Here is a 20,811-nt window from a genome sequence, read left to right on the forward strand (position 1 = left end):
TGATTGTGACAGCACATCAGTCTTCTCCCTGCCCCATCCCTCTCTGGCCTGTCAACTGACAAAGAAATAACAGAATAACAAAGAAAAGTAGATGTGCTGAATGGGAAAAGCCAATGTAAACCTTCACTCATTAACTAAAATGGATTATTTCACTTTTCAGTGAAACACAATTTGAGAGTAGCACAAGTGATAGGAGTCGTGAAAAAAAGCAGCTTTAACAGGAGGGTCATTATGTACACATTTATTAATGTACAGTGCAGCACATTAACAATTTCAGGAGCAGAATTGCTTTAAGATGTGACTGATTGTTTCCTGCCAGAGTTACAGAGAAATCAATGAATACTAAAAAAGTATTTAACCTCATCTCTTTTATCATTATGTTAGCCATACAGACGTCAGGTGGCAGACACACAGGTGGTGAAATCAAATGCACAGTGAATCCAAAACAATTTGAATTGCAAAAAGTTTACATTCAAGGATGTGTTTAGTTAAAAGCGCCTGTGTGCTCCATAAACATACCAACAAGTGCCCGAAATTCAAACTCATCTAAAAAGTAGACAAGAGGCCAAGAATGCTGCTGAGCAATCCACACAGATGGTCACGCCGGATTCACCAGGTTTGCCTACATTCATAAACAATTCCTCAAAGAAAAACGTTTATAGTTTTAAATGGCGAAAAAGTACATAAAAAAATTTAAGACAACACATAAATGTGGCAACATGATGCATAGTTATCTGCCATCACACAGTCTTTTAGTGCTAAAGTTTTAAAATGCAGGGTGTGAATGCAAAATAAAGTGGTCGGCCTCTCCTTTCACCTGAGACAGTAACGTTTCTTCCTCTTTTAGTTCTCGTCGTTGCATCCCGACTGCTTTTGCAGACAAGGAAGAAGTTGCAGAGCTTGATTCCTTTTGAGGCTACACTCACTTTGTTACAGTTCAAATCAATATATAAACAATTAACCATTAAAAGACTTCACGTTTACAATGGGTAAACTGTTTATAGAGAAAATTATTTTTAGACTGACTCCAGAGAATTAAGAACAAATGTATCAGAAACAAAAACCAAGTGATGTGAACCTTAGAGAACGAACCAACAACTTGCTGATAACCCCAGCTGTAGGACTCGGATCAGTTTAGTTCAACTTGTATCAATTCAAACTTTAAGAGCATCAGACTTTAACTGCAGACTTAAAAGACTGGACTATATCTTGTCCCACACTGAAATTCTCAATTTTAGGAGAAATCTACTTCCAGCATTTATGAAAATAGGACTATGCTGAACCGACATATTTTTGAATGTACATGGTACAACCATAGCACTCTCAAAAGGCAGACTTGAAAAAACTATAATCTTATAACACTGTGATAGGAATGTGGGGCTGACCGACCCAAACACAATTATATATCTGTGAGACAAAGCGAACAATTACTAAAAATGTACAAAACTATTTAAAATCGCGTGGAATAAAAAAAAAAAAAACAGCAACAGTCCCAGTGAGTCTGCCTCTCTTCCAGTCAGCCATTTTTTACATTTTCTTACAGTCTTATGTACAATCAGGGATAAGTGGATGACTAAAAACAAACAAAAAACCACTTGAAAAAACAAATGGAAGGGATCAAGTTCAAAATAAACCATCAGGTGTGATGAGTACGCAGAAAAAAGACCTTTCAAAAGCTTGGTTTTCAAAAAATAAAAAGGTATTCATCCACATCCCTGTACAACAAGCCCTTAGAGCAGTCCACTTGTAGAGGTCAACGCATGGATGACACTTCCAAGGAAATAAAAACAGAGTGTAAAAACAGAGGGGGTGGGGGAGACGGTAAAAGAAGGAACTACAGGTCCTACGTTGTCTTGCGGAAACCTTTCAGGATGGGATAGATGTTTTCAAACGCTTCATAGATCTCTGCTCTCACCTTGGCTCCTGAACAACAAACAAACAAACAGGTTCATCAATCACAAGTAACTTCATCCAGTAACATCCTGTTCTTTATGATGTAACACAAAGGTCTATTATATATACACATGAGCACTGATTTTGAGATTTTAAATTAGGTTTCTGGGGTAGGGTCTTTTCCCCAGCACTCTAAAATACTATATCCTTTTAACAATTTGCTACTTATACACCGATTCCATTTATATGCGATAAGATGTGGTTGTTAACTCTAGTTCTGATCTATAAGTGGTGATGAGCGAAGTGCCTTACCTGTGAGTACAACTTTTCCAGAGACAAAGATGAGCAGGACAATTCTGGGTTTGATCATTCTGTAAATTAGCCCTGGAAACAGCTCCGGCTCATAACTGCAGTGGACAAGTGTTTTGTGTTAGTCACGACAAGAACTAGCTCATTCATTAAGAAACCATTTTAAGTTCAGAAGAAAGCCTGTGCTTATAGTACCTGATGTTGTCTGTACAGTTCATGATATACAGGTGCATCTCAATAAATTAGAATATCATGGAAAAGTTCATTTATTTCAATAGTTAAAACTCAAAAAATTAAACTAATACCTGATATAGATCAATAACACACAGACTGAAATATTCCATGTCTTTATCTCATTAAATTGTAATGATTATGGCTTATATTTAATTAAAAAAAAACAAATTCAGTATCTCAAAAAATTTGAATATTACATCAGACCAATTAAAAAAATTATTGTTCATCTTCGGGAAAGTATGTCCATTTATATATATTCTAGACCAAAAAACGCAGACGAGCTGAAGGCCGATATCAAAGCAACCTGGCCTCAGTATTGCCACAGGCAGTTTGCCTCCATGCCACGCCGAAATGATGCAGTAATTGAAGCAAAAGGAGCCCCAACCAAGTATTGAGTGCATTTAAATGGACATACTTTCCAGAAGATCAACAATTCTGTATTAACAATCATTTTTTTATAGGTCTGATGTAATATTCAAATTTTTTGAGATATATTTGGGGCTTTCATTAAATATAAGCCATAATCATTACAATTAAACAAAATAAAGAATTTGAATATTTCAGTCTGTGTGTCATCATGGATCTATATCAGGTATTAGTTTCACTTTTTGAATTGAACTATTGAAATAAATTAACTTTTCCATGATATTCTAATTTACTGAGATGCACCTGTACTTCATTTGAATTTTAACCAATTCCAGGTTGGAAATAAGGGGCCATGACATTTGCACACTGCACAGAACATAACAAACCTGCTGAACTGTTGATGTGTGAGGACTAAACCCTCCAACCGGATGGGGAACTTCACATCGCAGCTTCCCACCATGTTCTGAATCTTGAAGTCCAGGAACTTGGCAGGAAAACCGAGCTTCTGCACCACACGAGCGTATTTTCTGGCAGCTAACCTCGACTGCTCCTCACTGCAGAAGGAAAGGTCAGTGAGAGGCAGAAAGATCAAGGGAACAATGCAGAGGGAAACTCGACGTGTATGAAGGAAGGTCAGGAAGGGCAAGCTGATGGCCCTGTCCTATTTTTCCCACTTCCACTCGATCTTTGCCCTAGCACTCGGTTTTGCGCGTTCTCGTGTAGCGGTAGGGTGTCCCAGTTCTTTTAAGAGCGATAAGAAGTGCTTTTCAACCCTTAAAACTACCCCTTAAATCGGAGGGAGGTTGGAGTGCAAGATGAAATTACCCACGATACTTTGCGAACTGTTGTTGTTGTTGTTCTTTTTCCGTTTTATTACAGGTGGCACCAGTTTTTTTCAGGAGCGTTATTAAGATCATTAAGCCCACACGACAGGTAACACAACAGCTGGAGCCGGCATTTTCACCATGGAAACCCACCACAGACGCAGGTGAACACGTCGGCTACACCAAGTGGTGTCCCATTGCGTAGGGTACAGTCTCTACTTCTAACACTTCTCACTTCATCGACAAGGGGTATCTCCGTTTGGAGGCCACTCGAAACCGAGTGCTGGTGTTTAGGGAAGAGAAATGAGATTGGGCCTTTATCTCATCCTCAACGTGGTTTACCGTCCCTACTCAAGACGATCAGAAACATCAACAGTGACAATACAAACTACATTCTGACCTCTTGGCTCCGGTGCAGACCATCTTCCCAGAGCTGAAGATGAGGGCAGTTGTCCTGGGTTCTCGTATTCTCATGATGACAGCAGCAAAACGCTACATGAAAGGAAGACAACAGGGAATCCCATTACTACAGCAGAACTTTCCTAATTAGCCACATTCACAGCGACGCCATCTTTGCTTACGTCGTCACTCGGGGTGTGAAGATTCAACGCCGTTGCATAACGTTAACGTTAGCAGTTGCAGCTTATGCCGGCTAACTTAATTCAAATCAGTTTAACCCCAATGTTGTTTTACTTTGAAATATCGGGCGTTAACCCATGCCTTCCTTAAATCTGCATCAACCGGGAAGCGATGAAAGGAAAGCAGTTCATCAGACGCCCGACGTTTTACGGCTTGCAGCCAGTGACACAGCAGTTGTACGGTTTGTTTACCCACACGACGCTGTGAATATGGTCAATGACTGTTTGCTTCATATGAATATGTACGGAAATGTCCATTCAGTTGTGTGATTACTGATGACCAAGAGGAAATGATGGCATGATGACATTACTAAAGAAATATCTGCGTAACTCTATGTAATTTTACACCACACTGGTGACAGCTAAAAAAAACAGAAGTCACATTGTGAGGCTGTTGAGCAACATTGACTGGGTCACATCAGTGTCGTACCTTTGGGTTGTACTCTGCGTTCCTGGCTCTCAGGGCAATGGTCTTCAAGTCGAGTTTACAGCCCAGATTTACAGTAGACACAATATTTCTGATAGTAGGGAGAGTGAGAAAAGCACAGAGATTTGCAAAAAGACAAAAAGGAAAGTTTTTCAGTAAGTTGTTCTAAATTCAAATGTGTCTTGATAATGACAATGACAAAGTAGAAATATCACCCTGGGCTAAGTTTGTGTTTTATTAAATAGGTGATCTTCAAGAGTGACAGTGACAACTGTTATATAGGTCAGGGACAAATAGGGGTTGGCAAGATGAGCAATTCAGAAATTTTTGTAAAAGCCAGTCAGATTTGTTGCTTTTATGTCATTTTAACCATTTAACTAAACTAAGACTGAATAACCTGAACACGCCAAATGGTGTAACCACAAAAGAATACATATTTTATCCACCTACACTGGATTTAAGTGTAAATATACTTTTTTCAGAAAACATTAAATTGAAATACACATTTTGCTGTATTTCTATATTTAAATTTTCATGCATTTTAGCAACACTCAGCGAGACATATACTAAAAACATTTAAAGTGAAAATGAATTTCATTTATTCCATATTTGAGTACAGATTTATTTTCCTGTATATAGTCTGATTTCTATGAAAAATTACTTGACATGGGGTTGCATCACGTGTGGTGACACTCACTTAGTTAAATATTGAATATGAAACTCACTGTAGCTGTGGTACGATTCCCGAGCTCTCTGAGGCCGGTGTTGCCGGTGTGATGGGGGTCATGGGGGTCAGCGGGGTGTTGTAGAGCGGGGTGTTCCCTGGTAGCGCTGTGGTGGTGGATCCAGCTACTGCCTGGGAATGGAAAAGCTGAGGGGTCTGCCCTGAAGTACCTGGAAGGCCTGGGAACCAAAGAAAGTTTTTTTAATAACAGGAACTGGATTATAATTATTATTCCCTCAGGATAAATGTGGAATATGCTAGTTCCAGGAATATGAGGTTAATGAGGATGGACATGATGGTGTATGTTGTAGGCTACCTGCGCTGGCCTGCTGCGCCTGTTGTTGCTGTTGTTGCTGCTGCTGCCTCTGCTGTTCCTCCAGTATAGACAGACTGTTGGTGTTCTGGACAGGCTGAGGCGTCAGGCCGGTGCCATACGGCATCATGGGACTGAAAATTGGCATGCCTGGTGTCATAGCACTCTGCAAAATAAGACACCACCAAAATTAGGATTGAATAGTAACACATGTAAAGTAAACACATTTTTGTCTGCCTGCAAAATTAATAAAATATTTGATATTTATGAATATATAATTTCATGTGTAAGGATTTCTGCAATGCAAAATAAGTGGAGGCTGAAACTAAAGTTTATCGTGCCTGTCCTTTTCACAATACAGTTTGTCCAACCAATAAAGGTAACATTGTAGGTAACCTATATTATTGCTAATCCTGATCGTGGTAAGAGTAATGGTAGTACTATATTCGCACCCAAACACACATATAGGCTCTTTTCTCAGCTAACTTGTTGTTTCCTGCAAGAAGCAGCAACACTTTAATTTGACTAAGTTATGTTAACCAAAGCAGCATTGTTACCTGGGGGGATGCCAGCCCCTGGAAAGCTGGTATACTGTTGTTCTGATCCATCTCTTGGGCTCCTTACGTTGCTTCGCTGCCACCGAGGAGCAGACAGCAACACAGACACACAGATAACTTCACACAGCAGGTGCTTCCTCAAAAGGTGCGAAAACCCAGAAAACCAGACACAACCTCGGTGGACTGGGCTGGAGGGAAACTCTTAGCTTGAGTCGTCTCTTCTCTTCTCTTCTCTTCTCCTCTGGCAGCTTTACCGAGCCTAAAACATAAAGGATAGACACGATATTTTCACAAATCAATTGTTTGACGACGAGCATCATCAAAGCTGGAAGCAAATGACGAGACGACGCCGCAGCGGTGGCGCCAACACAATCACAACTTGCTAACGAACTAAAGTTGCTAGTTGTTTTGTTTTTTTGTTTTTGTTTTTAGCTTTTAATGTTTCATCGCTTCACTTCGACCTCGTGTGCACAAAATGTGTCCTCCGGTGAAGTATGCGATTGACAAATGTATGTATACAACATGCAGTCTCTAAAATAAATACACACACACACACACACACAACACATCAACACGGCGGCGGAGCTGAAGTTAGCCGCATCGCCGATGTTAGCAACAGCAGCTAACATGGAGCCGCGAGTCAAACGTGCGGCGGACACAGAGAGAAAACAGCGACATGGTGCAGTAAAAAAAAACAGCGGCGAATAACTCTGACATTAACCAGTGCATGGTAGCACACAGCCGGCCAACTTACACTTGCTCTCTCGCAGTTAACCCCGGCGCATAAAAACATTTAATTCAGCCTCTGGTCCGTGTCATCCTCGGTCCCTCTCTTCTCCCTCTTCTTCCTCTTCTTTCGGTTTTATGGCGGTTGGCGTTTCGGTGCATTACCGCCACCGGCTGGTTAGGAGTGTGGAGGATCAACTCTGTCAACAAAAAAAGGGGGAAAGAAAGAAACAGGCTACTGTAAAAGACGTATGAAACAGTGAATGTTTTTATTTACAATTTATGATTTATTATTAGTATCCTTATCATTATCCTATGTATTTTTTGTTGTTTCGAATCTTTTATCCTATAACCTTGTTTCCATGGCAACAAATATAACGGGAAAGTGGCAACACAAAAAGGAAGGAAGGAGTGTGGCTTCTTTTTACAAAACATGTGAGCTCCCCGTCAAAAATGGCAACTAACAATTATGTACATAACAATACTGTTGTGCCAGGGGAAGAAAAAATATATAAAAGTATGCTCGGTTGGGACCGGTCGGAACTAACGGTTGTATAAAATAAAAATTAAAAAAAATGTAAAAATGTAATGTAATGTAATGTAAAGAAAAGTGCAGTCTTGTGCTGCCAGGGAATCAGAAGATCTGCCTGTGGAGAAAATCCTGAGGGCTGAGATCAAGTCTCTCCAACACAAGTTGACCACAGAAAACCAGCTCCGACAAAAAGCATCTGAGCAGGAGCTGTTCTACAGATAGAAACTGAACAGACCTGAACAGGCTCGACACTCAGGTCAAAGCATAAACGATGACTTGGTTTCCTTGCTTATGTGACAGTTGAGGTTCCTGTCACTATGCCTCCAATTGTGCCCTGGCTACTTGGCCAAAGGGATGTCCCTTTGGGTGACTGGCAAGCGCGCATGACTATTATCCGGGAGGTGTGGGTTCAATCCCCGCCCGGGCCCTCTTCACCTTGCCACACTTGGTAAGAAGAGCAAAGCTCCTCAAGAAGCTGAAGTCCTCAGGACGACTCAGCAGGATGAGGGCCTGCAGCAAGAGCTAGAGAAAGAATACAACAATCTTTCCCCCCCACTATGACCCATAATAGATCAATGCTCCCCACTCTGGAATAACAGACCCTATAAGGACTGGATGGACAAAAGGCATTTGGTCAGTACTTCATCTCATCGATAGTGATGGTCACATTATGTCAGTTTCTGTCTTAAATACGGTCTCTCTGGAAACCCTAACACTTTTACATCCCTGTCTCTCTCTTGGGATTAATCAGAGGAACCCCATTGAGTCGGTCTGACATCCCCCCTTGTCTTCCACGTCTCTTAATCGGTGGCTGTGGGTTTGAAGAGATTAAAATCCCTAACAAATCTGTATGTAAAATGTATAGTAATATTATACCCCAGGATCTCTTTTTGTGAAATTAAATTTTACAAATATTTTTTAAATGATACAATAGTAGCCTACACTCTTTAAGATCTAAATATTGAAAGTTTCTCATAAACCCAAAAGCCAAAGAAGTTCACTTTAAGACCTTAAAGGCACCATATGTAAGAATGTGGCTAAAAACGGTTACTGCAGTCGAACTCAAAACACAGTGATCTCGTTTTTTCTCCCAGCCATAGCGGCAGCTCAGTGGAGCAGACCGGAGGCTGAAATGCTACTGACGCTGCGTGACTGGGAGAGAGGGCTAGGTGGCGCAACATGTAAACACGCAAATTCAAAACATAAACATGATTTGCAGTCTGCAAAAAAAGATTTTTAATGCGAATACTCTGGCTGTACTATTGTTGTTGGTGAGTTCATCATGTTATATGAACATTATTCCTGAGTCTCTGTGACATATTAGGAGGATTTTACGGCCAGTTGCTTTAGATTTCTTACATATTGTACCTTTAAATGGTGTAGCCTATATCCATCCGGTGAATTCTTACGACTGAGATTCGGTTTTGAAACTAAGTGTGTGTGTGTTTTGTGAAGATATTGAAACTTCTGACCATTTGTTTTTCTTTCGCAAGTTCTCTGATGCTTTATGGACTGATATTCATGGCTTCATACATCGATCCACTTGAATCTCTTCTCTCGAGTCGTGAAGATGTCATGTATGGACATGACATATGGATGACTTTCTCATCAATAATATTCTTATCCTGGGTAAATTTTACATACACAAGTGTACATTTCTAAAATAGGTTTTGCATGTTTCATAACGAATTTCTTAATTTCATAAAAGCCCTCAATCATGAAAAAGAAAAATGCCCTTAAAGTTTAATATTATTGATAAGTATGATCTACAAAAGAAGCCCTAGCCTTTGTTTTATTTATTTATAACTTTATACACATATGTGGATATATATTTATATGTGTGTATTTTATTTTGACCCGGGTTTATGCACTTGTTCCTTTATTGCATTGTTAAAGAAATGTATGTTGTGTACATTTTGATTTTTGATTAATAATCTCATTATCATTACTAAATATTATATACACAAGTGTCGATATGCCAAATCCCCACCCTCGTGGCTTGCTCTTAAGAATGAGTTCTCCTTGTTAAAAAAAAATGTTTGAAACAAATAAATAATCCCCATGCAGATAAATTGTACACATTTATAGCAAAACTTAACCTGTCCTAAACCCCTTGTATTTTAGTATGGATTCACTTATTAAAATATTTTTTCTTTTAATTGCTCTTTTATTTATTTTATTCTCCTTTCTCTCCCTTTTCATCTAAGGTCTGTCATATGATGATTTTTATATGCAATAACACTACCAAAACAATTTTTCAGTTTGAATTACCCAAGGAGGTGTGAATTTAATTTGTAGGCCTATGTATGTAAAAGAACTGTTTTGTTTGTTTGTTTTTCTTTATTTTAAACCAATGCATTTACAAACTAGGCAAATATATCTGTGTCCAAAATTTAACAAGAGCAGACATGTTTCAGAGATAAGAATCATGAATAACATTAAATAAACAAAAATTAAGATATGTGAGTAGAAAACAAAACAAACAACAAATACAACAGGGAAGAGAGAAAAAAAAGAACTGTTTATGTTTGAGTATGTCATTGTTCATGTAATGTGGCATCATCATGTTTAAAAACAAAAAACAAAAAACATATCTTTATTTATTATGAAGACCAAGACAAAGACTTTTTCATTTTCTGTCAGTTAATCTTGAGTTTGGGGAAATTTCACATCCACAAAAACAAATGGGCCAAATCCAAACCGAACATTGCACCCTTTAAATATGAATGAACTGCACTGTTATGCTGCCACAATCAAGGACATAAGAAATAAGAAAGCCGCCAAAACGTACTAAGTGACTTGTGAAGGCCTCTGGCTGTCTTTTGTTTTTTGTTGTGTGTGTTTTTTTTTGTTTTTGTTTTTTTGCTTTATTGTCTCTCTTTCTGTTCCCATGGATGTATTTCCAAGTAGCTATATACTATACTGATGTACGTATGTATGCAATTTTCTGTATCGCACAATATTAAAAAAAAAAACACAAAAAAAAACACATTTTGTTTTTTTAACAAACTTTATTATCGAATTAGAAACATACAAACATGACATTATACAAACATGAAACAACACTAAAGTACAGAGAGTGCATAATACATATAGCAGAGCTTGAGAAAAATAAGAAAATGAAATATGAAGAAAAATTAAAAATACAATGTATCCATATGCATATCCAGAAGGATAAATATATGCAAAAAATTGAAAAACAAAACAAAAACAGTAGAGATTTTATCTAGCAATATGGACCATAATCTTTTAAAAAATATATATATTTATTAGAAATACAAATCTTACAAGCAGCAAATTTCAATATAAAATACATTTTGAAACTGAGCTTAACATGTCAGCATTTCAATAAAGGTTTAACACAGTAACAGATGGAACAGGAAAGCCATGAAAAAAATAAAAAAATAAAAAAAAATATAAAAATTATAATTTGAGGTAAAAATTCAAATAAATAGATATTTGATACAAAGAACATAAATGAAAATTTACAAATATAGAAAATTAGGATCAGGACCATAATCTCATTTGATCTTCTTGTTCTTCGTCGGTCCTTTGTGAGCGTCACTCCGGCGGCTTCCGGAAGTGGAGCAACTTATTTTCCGCCGCGTCACGGTGAGCAACAGACACAGACAGAGCAAAGATGGCGTCGCTGAGTGACAAATCAGTTTGGGACGAGGTGGAGGATGGCATCGGTGAAGAAGTGTTAAAAATGTCCACGGAGGAGATCGTCCAGCGGACTCGGCTGCTGGACAGCGAGATCAAGATCATGAAGAGCGAGGTGCTGCGGGTCACCCACGAGCTGCAGGCGATGAAGGACAAGATCAAGGAAAACACGGAGAAGATCAAAGTGAACAAGACGCTGCCCTACCTGGTGTCCAACGTGATCGAGCTGCTGGACGTGGACCCCAACGACCAGGAGGAGGACGGGGCCAACGTGGACCTGGACTCCCAGAGGAAGGGAAAGTGCGCCGTGATCAAGACCTCCACCCGGCAGACCTACTTCCTGCCGGTGATCGGGCTGGTGGACGCCGAGAAGCTGAAGCCCGGAGACCTGGTGGGTGGCAACAAATAAACCAAGATTATATCATTCATTTGATGTTATTTTTTTAGCCAAAGCTCATATCCACAACCGTAAATTAACTAATCAAATACTTTGTAGGCTACTCACCGTTTCAAAAACGAAATCAAACAATACATCAACTTCAAGGGATAGTTCACCCAAAATTCAAATTTTACTCATTATCTACTCTCCTTCATGTCGACTAATGGTTGGGAGAAGTTTCAGAGTCCTCCGTGCCTTCTCTGAGTTACAGGGTGGTCCGCGCAGCAGTATTTGTCCATATAATGGTTGTCAATGGATACCAACTTTCTTCGTCCAAAAAGACACACCAAAAAACATCCAAATACCTCCATGCTGCTCGTCTGTATTGTCCCTCTTGTATTGAAGCCACGACATGAGAAATTGTTCCGCCGGTCTGACACAGGAAGAGCAGTGAACTGAGACTCTGGGAGCTTCCGCTACAAACAAGCTTAAAATATAGACTTATTTAATTTTTTTCGGAACAATTTCTCATGTCAGGGCTTCAATACAAGAGGGACATTACAGACGAGCAGTATAGAGGTATTTGGATGTTTTTTGGTGTGTCTTTTTGGACAAAGAAAGTTGGTATCCATTGACAACCATTATATGGACAAATACTGCTGCGCCGACCCCCCCCCCCCCCCGTAACTCAGAGAAGGCATGGAGGACTCTGAAACTTCTCCCAGCCCTTAGTCGACATGAGGGTGAGTAGATAATGAGTGAAATTTTAATTTTGGGTGAACTATCCCTTGAACTATCCCTTTAATTAGTCAATCTGAAAATAAGAAAGCCATAGCTGAAGACCATAGTACTATTTTCTCTGTTTCCACGCTTTTGAATAGACCTTGTGTTTGCCTAACATGAAATGTACTTGTTTTTTATCTTCTCCTGCCTTTCATGATATTATGTAAACATCAACTTGCTGACATTATTCCACTTTTCTTTGTAACCCCCTCCTCCCTCATTTTCACATTGCACTTTCCAATTCACAATGATACTATACCTCAATAAAAAAAAAAAAAGGTTGGTGTCAACAAAGACTCCTACCTCATCCTGGAGACCCTCCCCACCGAGTACGACTCCCGGGTCAAGGCCATGGAGGTGGACGAGCGCCCCACGGAGCAGTACAGCGACATCGGAGGGCTGGACAAGCAGATCCAGGAGCTGGTGGAGGCCATCGTGCTGCCGATGAACCACAAGGAGAAGTTTGAAAACCTGGGCATCCAGCCCCCCAAGGGGGTCCTGATGTACGGACCGCCCGGCACAGGGAAGACCCTCCTGGCCAGAGCCTGCGCCGCTCAGACCAAGGCCACCTTCCTGAAGCTGGCCGGTCCACAGCTGGTCCAGATGTTCATCGGAGACGGTGCCAAGCTGGTGAGGGATGCCTTCGCCCTGGCCAAGGAGAAAGCCCCGTCCATCATCTTCATTGACGAGCTGGACGCCATCGGAACCAAGAGGTTTGACAGCGAGAAGGCCGGAGACAGAGAGGTGCAGAGGACCATGCTGGAGCTGCTCAACCAGCTGGACGGCTTTCAGCCCAACATGCAGGTCAAGGTAAATATGCTGCCTGCCACCACAAACACTGTGTCAAACACCTCACACTATATTTATATCAGCCAATTGACTTGCATCACTCTGGACTCCTGGTTAAATCAAACTTAGATGTTATTTTCATGTTGTTACAAAGCCATACTTCCTTCTGACAGAAAAAAAATGTCTACAGACCACAAACTGTAATCCCAGTAGTTAAAAACTAAAAAAACAACACAAATAAATTCATATTTGTATCATTAATGGAGCTTTTAATCCAGCAAAAGATGATTTATGACTCGTGTGGAGGTTGTTTCAAACAAAAAGAGATTACAATTATTTTATCTCATTGAAAACATGCAGTTTTTTTTATATACCTTATATGCCTTATGATAAACACCAAACAATCATTCCTAATTTTAATATCATCCTAACTGTAACAGAATACAAAACAGTTGTGCTGAGTTTTGCATTTGTGACTTTTGCATCCCTCAGTGAAATGTTGTTTATATTCAGTCCCATCACCTGTGGAAACTTTTAAGACACGTATCATTCAAAATTAAAGAAAAAAAAGAGAGAACTCACTGCTCCAACATGTTCAGGTGCCAGACAACATGCAATAAAAACAATACAAAAGTAAACAGAAAGGAATATGTTGAACATCGGCACAGAAAAGTACAAATAAAATCAAAAGACTTGCATGTTTTCCTAAACTAAAAAAAGAAAATAAATTGTAAGCAGAACATATTACCTACAATTATAACTTTCCTGAAGTTGTAGTTGTTAAAAAACAAAAATATTTTCACCACAGCGGCTTCTAGCTCTACATCTGACAGCAGCGTTACTACAGTAATATCCTGTGTGTTTTCTAGGTGATCGCTGCCACCAACAGAGTGGACATCCTGGACCCCGCTCTGCTCCGATCGGGCCGTCTGGACAGGAAGATCGAGTTCCCCATGCCCAACGAAGAGGCCAGAGCTCGCATCATGCAGATCCACTCCCGCAAGATGAACGTCAGTCCGGACGTCAACTACGAGGAGCTGGCCCGCTGCACCGACGACTTCAACGGAGCCCAGTGCAAAGCCGTGTGCGTGGAGGCCGGCATGATCGCGCTGCGTCGCGGAGCCACGGAGCTGAACCATGAGGACTACATGGAGGGAATCCTGGAGGTCCAGGCCAAGAAGAAGGCCAACCTCCAGTACTACGCCTGAGGACACTCCCGGTGTCTTTGTTTTTGTGTGAAAGCCTTTGATTGTTAAAGAAATTACTGAGTAAACACTTGTTACCATTGTTGATTAACTTGAGTTAATAAAAAGACATAAAACGTCACAATTGAGTGTTGTTCTGTTAATTAATTTCCTGCGAAACGGTTGAGGGTGGGCTTGTAAATATGCTCCTGGTTTACAATGGTACAGCTGCTGTGGATTTAATTACTTCAAACAATGTTATCTAAACGTGCATTTACAAGTAGTCAAGTTGGAATTTATCATTTTAGTCAGGTCATAAACTAATTAAAATAAAAATGTATCACTTATTTCTACCAGTGGGATGTCTAGTGAGCTAGCATTACTCATCACTGTCCTCTTGCTGAGAAGCACAGACTTTTCACATTTAGGAATATAGTTCAGTAGAGAGTGTCATTACATCATTTATAGGATGACCTGGGGCTCACCTAGTAAAGCGAATACCATAAGTCTCTGGTTCTAATTGTTGTGGCCATGGGTTCAAATCCAACCTTTGCTGCATGTCATTCCCACTCTCTCTCCTTAAAATGAATGCCTGTCTATCTCTTACTATCCTATCTATATATAGGAAAAGTGCCCAAAATATATTAAAAATAATCACAAAGGTACAGTATGTTTTAAAAGTTGGTAATTGTTATAATAATTTCTTTCATTCTGGCCCTAAAAACCTTGCTTTCACAATTTAATTTGAGAAGTGGAGAACATACACAACATGAAATTGAGATTTCAGCCCTTAAAAGGCTCATCTATAGACTCCAAGTGATTAAAACCAACTAAGTTTGCGATAACACCCCTCTTGTGGTTTTCTACATAAGTTACTCGTCAAGGGAAAATATATCTACACATACATCTCTTTATACAGCTGTATATCCGTTTAAAATATGGTGAAATCTTGTTGGGATCTAATTGTCAAAGACTTGCACATTTCTATAAATAAGTTTATTCACTGACAGAGAATGAAGTCTCTTCTGACAGAAGTTGCACCTTTGTAAACTCATAATGAGGAAAACTGCTGTGAAAACAAATTTGTGTTTTAAAGAGAAAAGAGTGGTTCCTACAAAACCCCAACAGGACAGTCCTGATTATCATTAATTGTTATAGTGAATCCACACGTATGATCAGTCAAGGATCAATCATTTCTGATCAGACACGCTGCCTTGTGTCCTACATTTACCTTAGTAATAACCTACAGTATACAGTTGCTCAGATGTCTGTGACCTCAGGATCAAAAGCCAAGGGCTCGTCCGGGATTTGAACCCGGGACCTCTCGCACCCAAAGCGAGAATCATACCCCTAGACCAACGAGCCAGATATTAAAGAACAGTGCACATGTGTTTCTCAATGGCATCACAGACTGAGGTTTGCTTAACTGTATGTGCAATGTCAAGTCCCCCACTTCTCATACATGTGAACAGCAGCACCCCTCAATACAGGTCACTATGCTGTACCAAGTGTTTTGTTCTCTCATGTTAAGGCTGGATAAAATTACACCTCACACAGACAATGTAAAGATCTGGACTCAGCTTAGTGACAGACAGTTATTTGTGTTTCCCTCAGTAACTTTGTCCCTTTTTTGTCTGATTATATTACAACTGGATAAACACAGTTGCCCACACTGTGGAGCAGGTCTGAACAAGCTGAGGTTCACAGGATAAAGTCTTGTCTTTCCTGCATTTGCCTGAAAAACTAACTTCATTAAATGTCATGCATGCTGGTTAAATGTGACCCCCACCCCATAAAGATACAAAAGCCAAGGGCTCGTCCGGGATTTGAACCCGGGACCTCTCGCACCCTAAGCGAGAATCATACCCCTAGACCAACGAGCCTCTACAAAACGCCTTCCACAACTGTTTTTGTGTGGTGGTGGTGGTGGTGATGGGCCCTGTGATTTGTACTCCTGTTGCTGCTGATGTGGCGACTTGGAGGTTTCATATTTCATCTTATCCAACAGCGCCGCCTGCTGGTGTCGTTTATACGCGCGTTTTCGCATGGTACTACAACCATATCTGCACATCATCCTTTGAATGTGGGTTAACTACAGATCGACTGAAACAATAACTGTTTGGAGACTTTGCTATATAAATGTGATAATGAAATTCAATGCTGGTTATCAACATAATAGATAACATTTGTAATTTAGTATGTTTTGCATCTATACAAAGAAGGAATCGCACTTTATTTTATTAATGTCATATAAAAGATGCGCACTGGAAAACTTCGCCGCTGTAGCTGCAGCTCCGTCCAGAGGCCTGATGCTGCCACAACAACCACCAATTTAGCATTTTCTCTAATTAGAAACAGCAAACGAGACACGGTGCAACCAGAGACTGTATATAAAAACAACTAGTAGCCTCCTGAGGATTGAAGTCAACACCACTCACATGTCCGACCGACTTCGAGCGAGGCCGCGGGAGACACACACCTGACCTGTCACTTCCTGAATCCTGCAGAGCGCCAACCTCCCAGGTGACCCCCAGTTTGACTGACTAGACCCGCCCTCGCCCTCCCTCTGTGTTTGAACCCTCGGAGCCGCCGTAGGAAATTAAACTAATGGCTATTGGTTTAATATGACCTCATTAAAGTGTGACTTGTTCAGTCATTATTGTTCACTAAAAGGTAATTTTTCACTTTATATAAAATATGTTACAGGACAACACTAAATTAATAAAATGTCCAATACTGTCTTAAAAAAAGCAATCAGAAATGTTGTAGTTCACACAGACTATCAATATCAACACTGTATTGGTGACTGCCACCTTGTACATATTTAAAGCACTGATTAACTTTTAACTTGCGTTGGCAGTGACTTTTTTCTTCGTTAGAGCAAAACCATGTTCAACATTGTAAAAATGTGAGGTGCACCTGAGTGAAACACGCCATAAGAGGAGCAACAAAATGTTCAATTCTTTACATTTATTAAGAATGTAAAAAGAACAGCAGAGTATATATCCTTTCAAAACATAATGAAAAAAAAAAAATCCAAACAGAGGAACCATCTATGTGAGGATGAGGAAAGAAGATGCTTCTTAGAACAGGAGTTATGATGGAGAATCAGTTCGGCTAATCACAAACCAAACCAAGGGTTTGTGAATAGTGACAATATGAGGGGAATAACTGTGGTGAGCAGCATACATCTGACATAAATGTAGACTGTAAACTGATATCACAAAGGAAAACCAGCTCCCCAGTGAAACCCTCATGCAAGAGGCCATCCGAATGACCTCTGGATCAGAACTCCTGTTTTAAGAAGCTTGATGTAAAAGGGGCCGAACCAACAGGGAGAGACCAAAGAAGAAAGTAGAAGCTGATGGCAACATCTTTTTTTACTCCTCAATCTTTCCTCAAAGGTACAGTCTGCTCATTAATGCCCTCCTTAGTGATTACACAGACACGAAGGGCGTCTCCGGTGTAGACATCTCTCTCTGCAGCCGAGATGAAGACGTCTTTGACCAGCTGAACCGCCTTGTCCTGAGTCAGGGGGACGTGCTGCACACCTTCCATGTTCTTAAAACCAATCTGGGGGCAGAGCACATTGAAAAGAGAGTCAGACATCATCAACATACCTTGTCCAGTGCAAGGAAATCTGGCAGAACTGCACACAAAAAAAGAAATATTGCATAAACAAACAAGTTATTGAACATTTGTGTGTTGCCTACCTGGTTGTCAAGCAGTGGCTGCAGCATGGCACTTGCCGATCCTCCAGCCTTGTAAGTGTCTCTCTGGTAAGAGCCCACTGGGTCAAAACTGTACACTGCTCCTTTGCCTACATTAGATTTGAAGTATTAGTGAAAAGCTTTACAGTTTAACACACGGCAATGATAATTGAATAAAACTGCATGATACAATGGCAATGTAAGCAAGCCAAAGACTTAAACAGTGTAATATTTACATTCACCTGCAATCACAGATATAGTGCAACAACATAGTTACAGAAAATACATACATCATCACGTTACTTATCTTACAAGCGGCTGAGTTTTAAGTACATACCCTCCTCATCCAGTCCTCCAATGATGTTGTAGACGTAGTAGGGGAAGAACCTCCTGCCGTAAAGGATGGTCGACAACATGGCTGCGATGGCTCCGCTGGTCATTATCTTGTTGTTTGAATGTTTGTACATCTGGTAGAGGAGACATTACAAAAAGAAAAAAAAACTAATTCTTAACTGTGACACAAAACTCACAAAACAACTATACAATACATATAAATGCCCTCTTGAATTTTTTGTAAAAGACTTTAAGAATATTCCAAACTTGAAAAAAACAAACTGTCACCATGAAAAGCAACAAGCCATCAGCCTAAAGTAAATTATATCTGACAGCACCACGACCAGCAGACTGCACTGGTGGACAAGCAGGGGCAGGTTGAGTTTGCAGCGTCAGTAGAACATGGCTTTCTTGAAACTGATTACACCAAAAGAAAAAGAGGCCTGGATGAGCTCACCTTTAGTCTGGCATCAATGATTTTGGTCAGAGTGAGGCAGTCACCATGGAAACCGCTGCATCCAATGACAGTTGTGTCTGTTCTGTATGGTGAGAAGTTGGCACAACAATCACACACAATCAGTGTTGCATATTCTTTACTCATCTGTGTGACAATGACAAGTGATTTACTTTCTTTTTTTAAATCTCCAACACTATCTGGCCTGTAATCAAAGCGCTACCACAGCATCAGTAGGCAAAGGGAAACTACACTTCCCATATTAAAAGTGGAGCCGGGGCAGCAGTGACTAGGAAAGAAATGACATGTGGAACCGTAGTAAGATCTATTAGAGATGATATGGTGTCTAAACAAGTTACTTCTGCTGCTGCCCCTCGTTGACAGCAGATGTGACAGTGACTGTGCAAACTTACAGCTTGTAGCATTTTGGTGAGTCCCGGCTGTGGATGGAGTAGCCTTCACTCAGCCTGGTGTCTGAGGCTACAATGGCGAAATCTTCTCCGGCAACAGCTAGTACGGTCCTGAAAATACGAAGGAATAAACGACACAACACAAAATTAACGCGTTATTTATTTATTTTTTACAAACCAGTAGGGAAGAGGAAAGTGTAAAAATGCACCTCTGCACCTCACACACTTGCTAACGGAAGCTAAGCCGCTAATACGAAACCGAAACCGTGCTACTATTTCAAACTCATATTTCCATTTATATATCCTTAGCTAATGGTATTACTTAGCACCATTAGCTGCTATAAGCATATTTTGTGCTATAAAACAACAAACAAACTCCGCTCTGTTTACAAACTTTCCATCAGAGCTACCTTTGTTTTGTTACCGTTTGCTAACGTGGCTAGCTCGTTAGCACAGCCCAACTGCTAGCAGGCTAACTAGCTCGCGATTGGAAAAACAAACTCACCCTCCGTTGAAGGCGTACGGCGAGAACCTGTGCTCAACGGGGCCGGTATAATGATACTCTCTCATCTTCCCATTGTCTCCAAAAGCCTGTGCAGACATCATCTTTGCTACTAGGAGTCAACAGTGTTCAGCTTTCTGCCGGATAAAGTCGCTGTCTCACTGCAATATGGCAGCCTCTTCTTCTGCTGGCTGCGTGTGTCCGTCCGGCGCGTTCAGCCGCACTCTGCACCGCAGCGCCCCCACCGGATGTTTCTGAGAGAGCAGGCGCCGCCACATGAAGGGAGGAAGGCCAAGAAAAGCCCTCCATCAGGATCTGTATCACTCCCATCCATAGATATAGACACGTCTTCACATGCTGCTTCTTAAATGAATTTAAACTTTATATTAAGTCCCTAAAATGTATGGAGTCTAAACTTGCCAAAGACCTCTATTTAGTGTTCAAAAATGATCTGACTAATGAAGCGTAACAGTTATTGAGTCAACCTTTTAATTCTAATTTATTTACTCTACTTTAAGTGTATGTACTTTCTTTTTTTTGTCTGTTTATTTTATTTCATGCCCTTATATCTTGTGTTTCGTATATGTATTTATTTTAATTTTATTTTTTATCAAGGTTTCATCGCTTCAATATGGTGTCTGTTCTTGTAGATTTTAGTGTACTATTTGTACATTCATTTGTTTGCAATAAAGTAGACTGAAGTAGACTCTTAGACTGAAGTGTTGAATAAAGAAATTATAAATATGCATAAAAATAAACAGTTTTAAATAAAATATTATGCAAAACATAATAGGACAACATAAATAACATTTATGGCAGTTAAAGTCAGGATTGCCTTCGTGTCATCTTCCAGCATTGGTAAGTCAGTCTCATTTGAATGGATGATATAAAATATATCAAAAAGCAAGAGCAAAATAAGAGAATAATTTAGATTTGCAGATTGCTGGACTACACGTAAATTCAAAAAAGTTAATGACACAAGCAATGACAGCTGTCTGCACAACTGAGTGCATCAGAATTATCAAAAACATAATTTGGATGGCAATAACAGGCCAAATACT

At 40.1% G+C, this 20,811-nt stretch overlaps 3 protein-coding genes and 2 non-coding genes across 5 annotated transcripts; 1 reads left to right on the forward strand and 4 right to left on the reverse strand.

Annotated features, from left to right (window-relative positions):
- Positions 1-226: 226 nt before the first annotated feature.
- On the reverse strand, positions 227-7,165 carry tbp (TATA box binding protein). The gene is made up of 9 exons (XM_085763625.1): positions 7,040-7,165; positions 6,286-6,544; positions 5,732-5,894; positions 5,417-5,594; positions 4,695-4,782; positions 4,027-4,118; positions 3,189-3,356; positions 2,206-2,300; positions 227-1,923 (listed from the first exon to the last, which is right to left on the reverse strand). The coding sequence occupies exons 2-9, from the start codon at positions 6,334-6,336 to the stop codon at positions 1,844-1,846; spliced, it is 915 nt and encodes a 304-aa protein (XP_085619751.1). The 5' UTR covers positions 6,337-6,544; positions 7,040-7,165; the 3' UTR covers positions 227-1,843.
- A 4,005-nt stretch (positions 7,166-11,170) lies between these two features.
- Positions 11,171-14,486, forward strand: psmc3 (proteasome 26S subunit, ATPase 3). The gene is made up of 3 exons (XM_085763638.1): positions 11,171-11,597; positions 12,648-13,178; positions 14,027-14,486. The coding sequence occupies exons 1-3, from the start codon at positions 11,184-11,186 to the stop codon at positions 14,363-14,365; spliced, it is 1,284 nt and encodes a 427-aa protein (XP_085619764.1). The 5' UTR covers positions 11,171-11,183; the 3' UTR covers positions 14,366-14,486.
- Positions 14,487-15,634: 1,148 nt separating this feature from the next.
- On the reverse strand, positions 15,635-15,706 carry trnap-ugg (transfer RNA proline (anticodon UGG)). The gene has a single exon. It is a non-coding gene; the product is annotated as a tRNA-Pro (tRNA).
- Positions 15,707-16,152: 446 nt separating this feature from the next.
- Positions 16,153-16,224, reverse strand: trnap-agg (transfer RNA proline (anticodon AGG)). Its single transcript has one exon. It is a non-coding gene; the product is annotated as a tRNA-Pro (tRNA).
- A 1,072-nt stretch (positions 16,225-17,296) lies between these two features.
- On the reverse strand, positions 17,297-19,920 carry psmb1 (proteasome 20S subunit beta 1). Its single transcript, XM_085763650.1, has 6 exons — positions 19,754-19,920; positions 19,252-19,359; positions 18,842-18,923; positions 18,389-18,518; positions 18,055-18,161; positions 17,297-17,914 (listed from the first exon to the last, which is right to left on the reverse strand). Exons 1-6 carry the CDS (start codon positions 19,852-19,854, stop codon positions 17,729-17,731), a joined length of 714 nt encoding a protein of 237 aa, XP_085619776.1. The 5' UTR covers positions 19,855-19,920; the 3' UTR covers positions 17,297-17,728.
- Positions 19,921-20,811: the final 891 nt, after the last annotated feature.

Source organism: Trachurus japonicus, chromosome 3, assembly GCF_045865225.1.
Source record: "Trachurus japonicus isolate A0001 chromosome 3, Traja_1.0".
Lineage (NCBI taxonomy): Eukaryota > Metazoa > Chordata > Actinopteri > Carangiformes > Carangidae > Trachurus > Trachurus japonicus.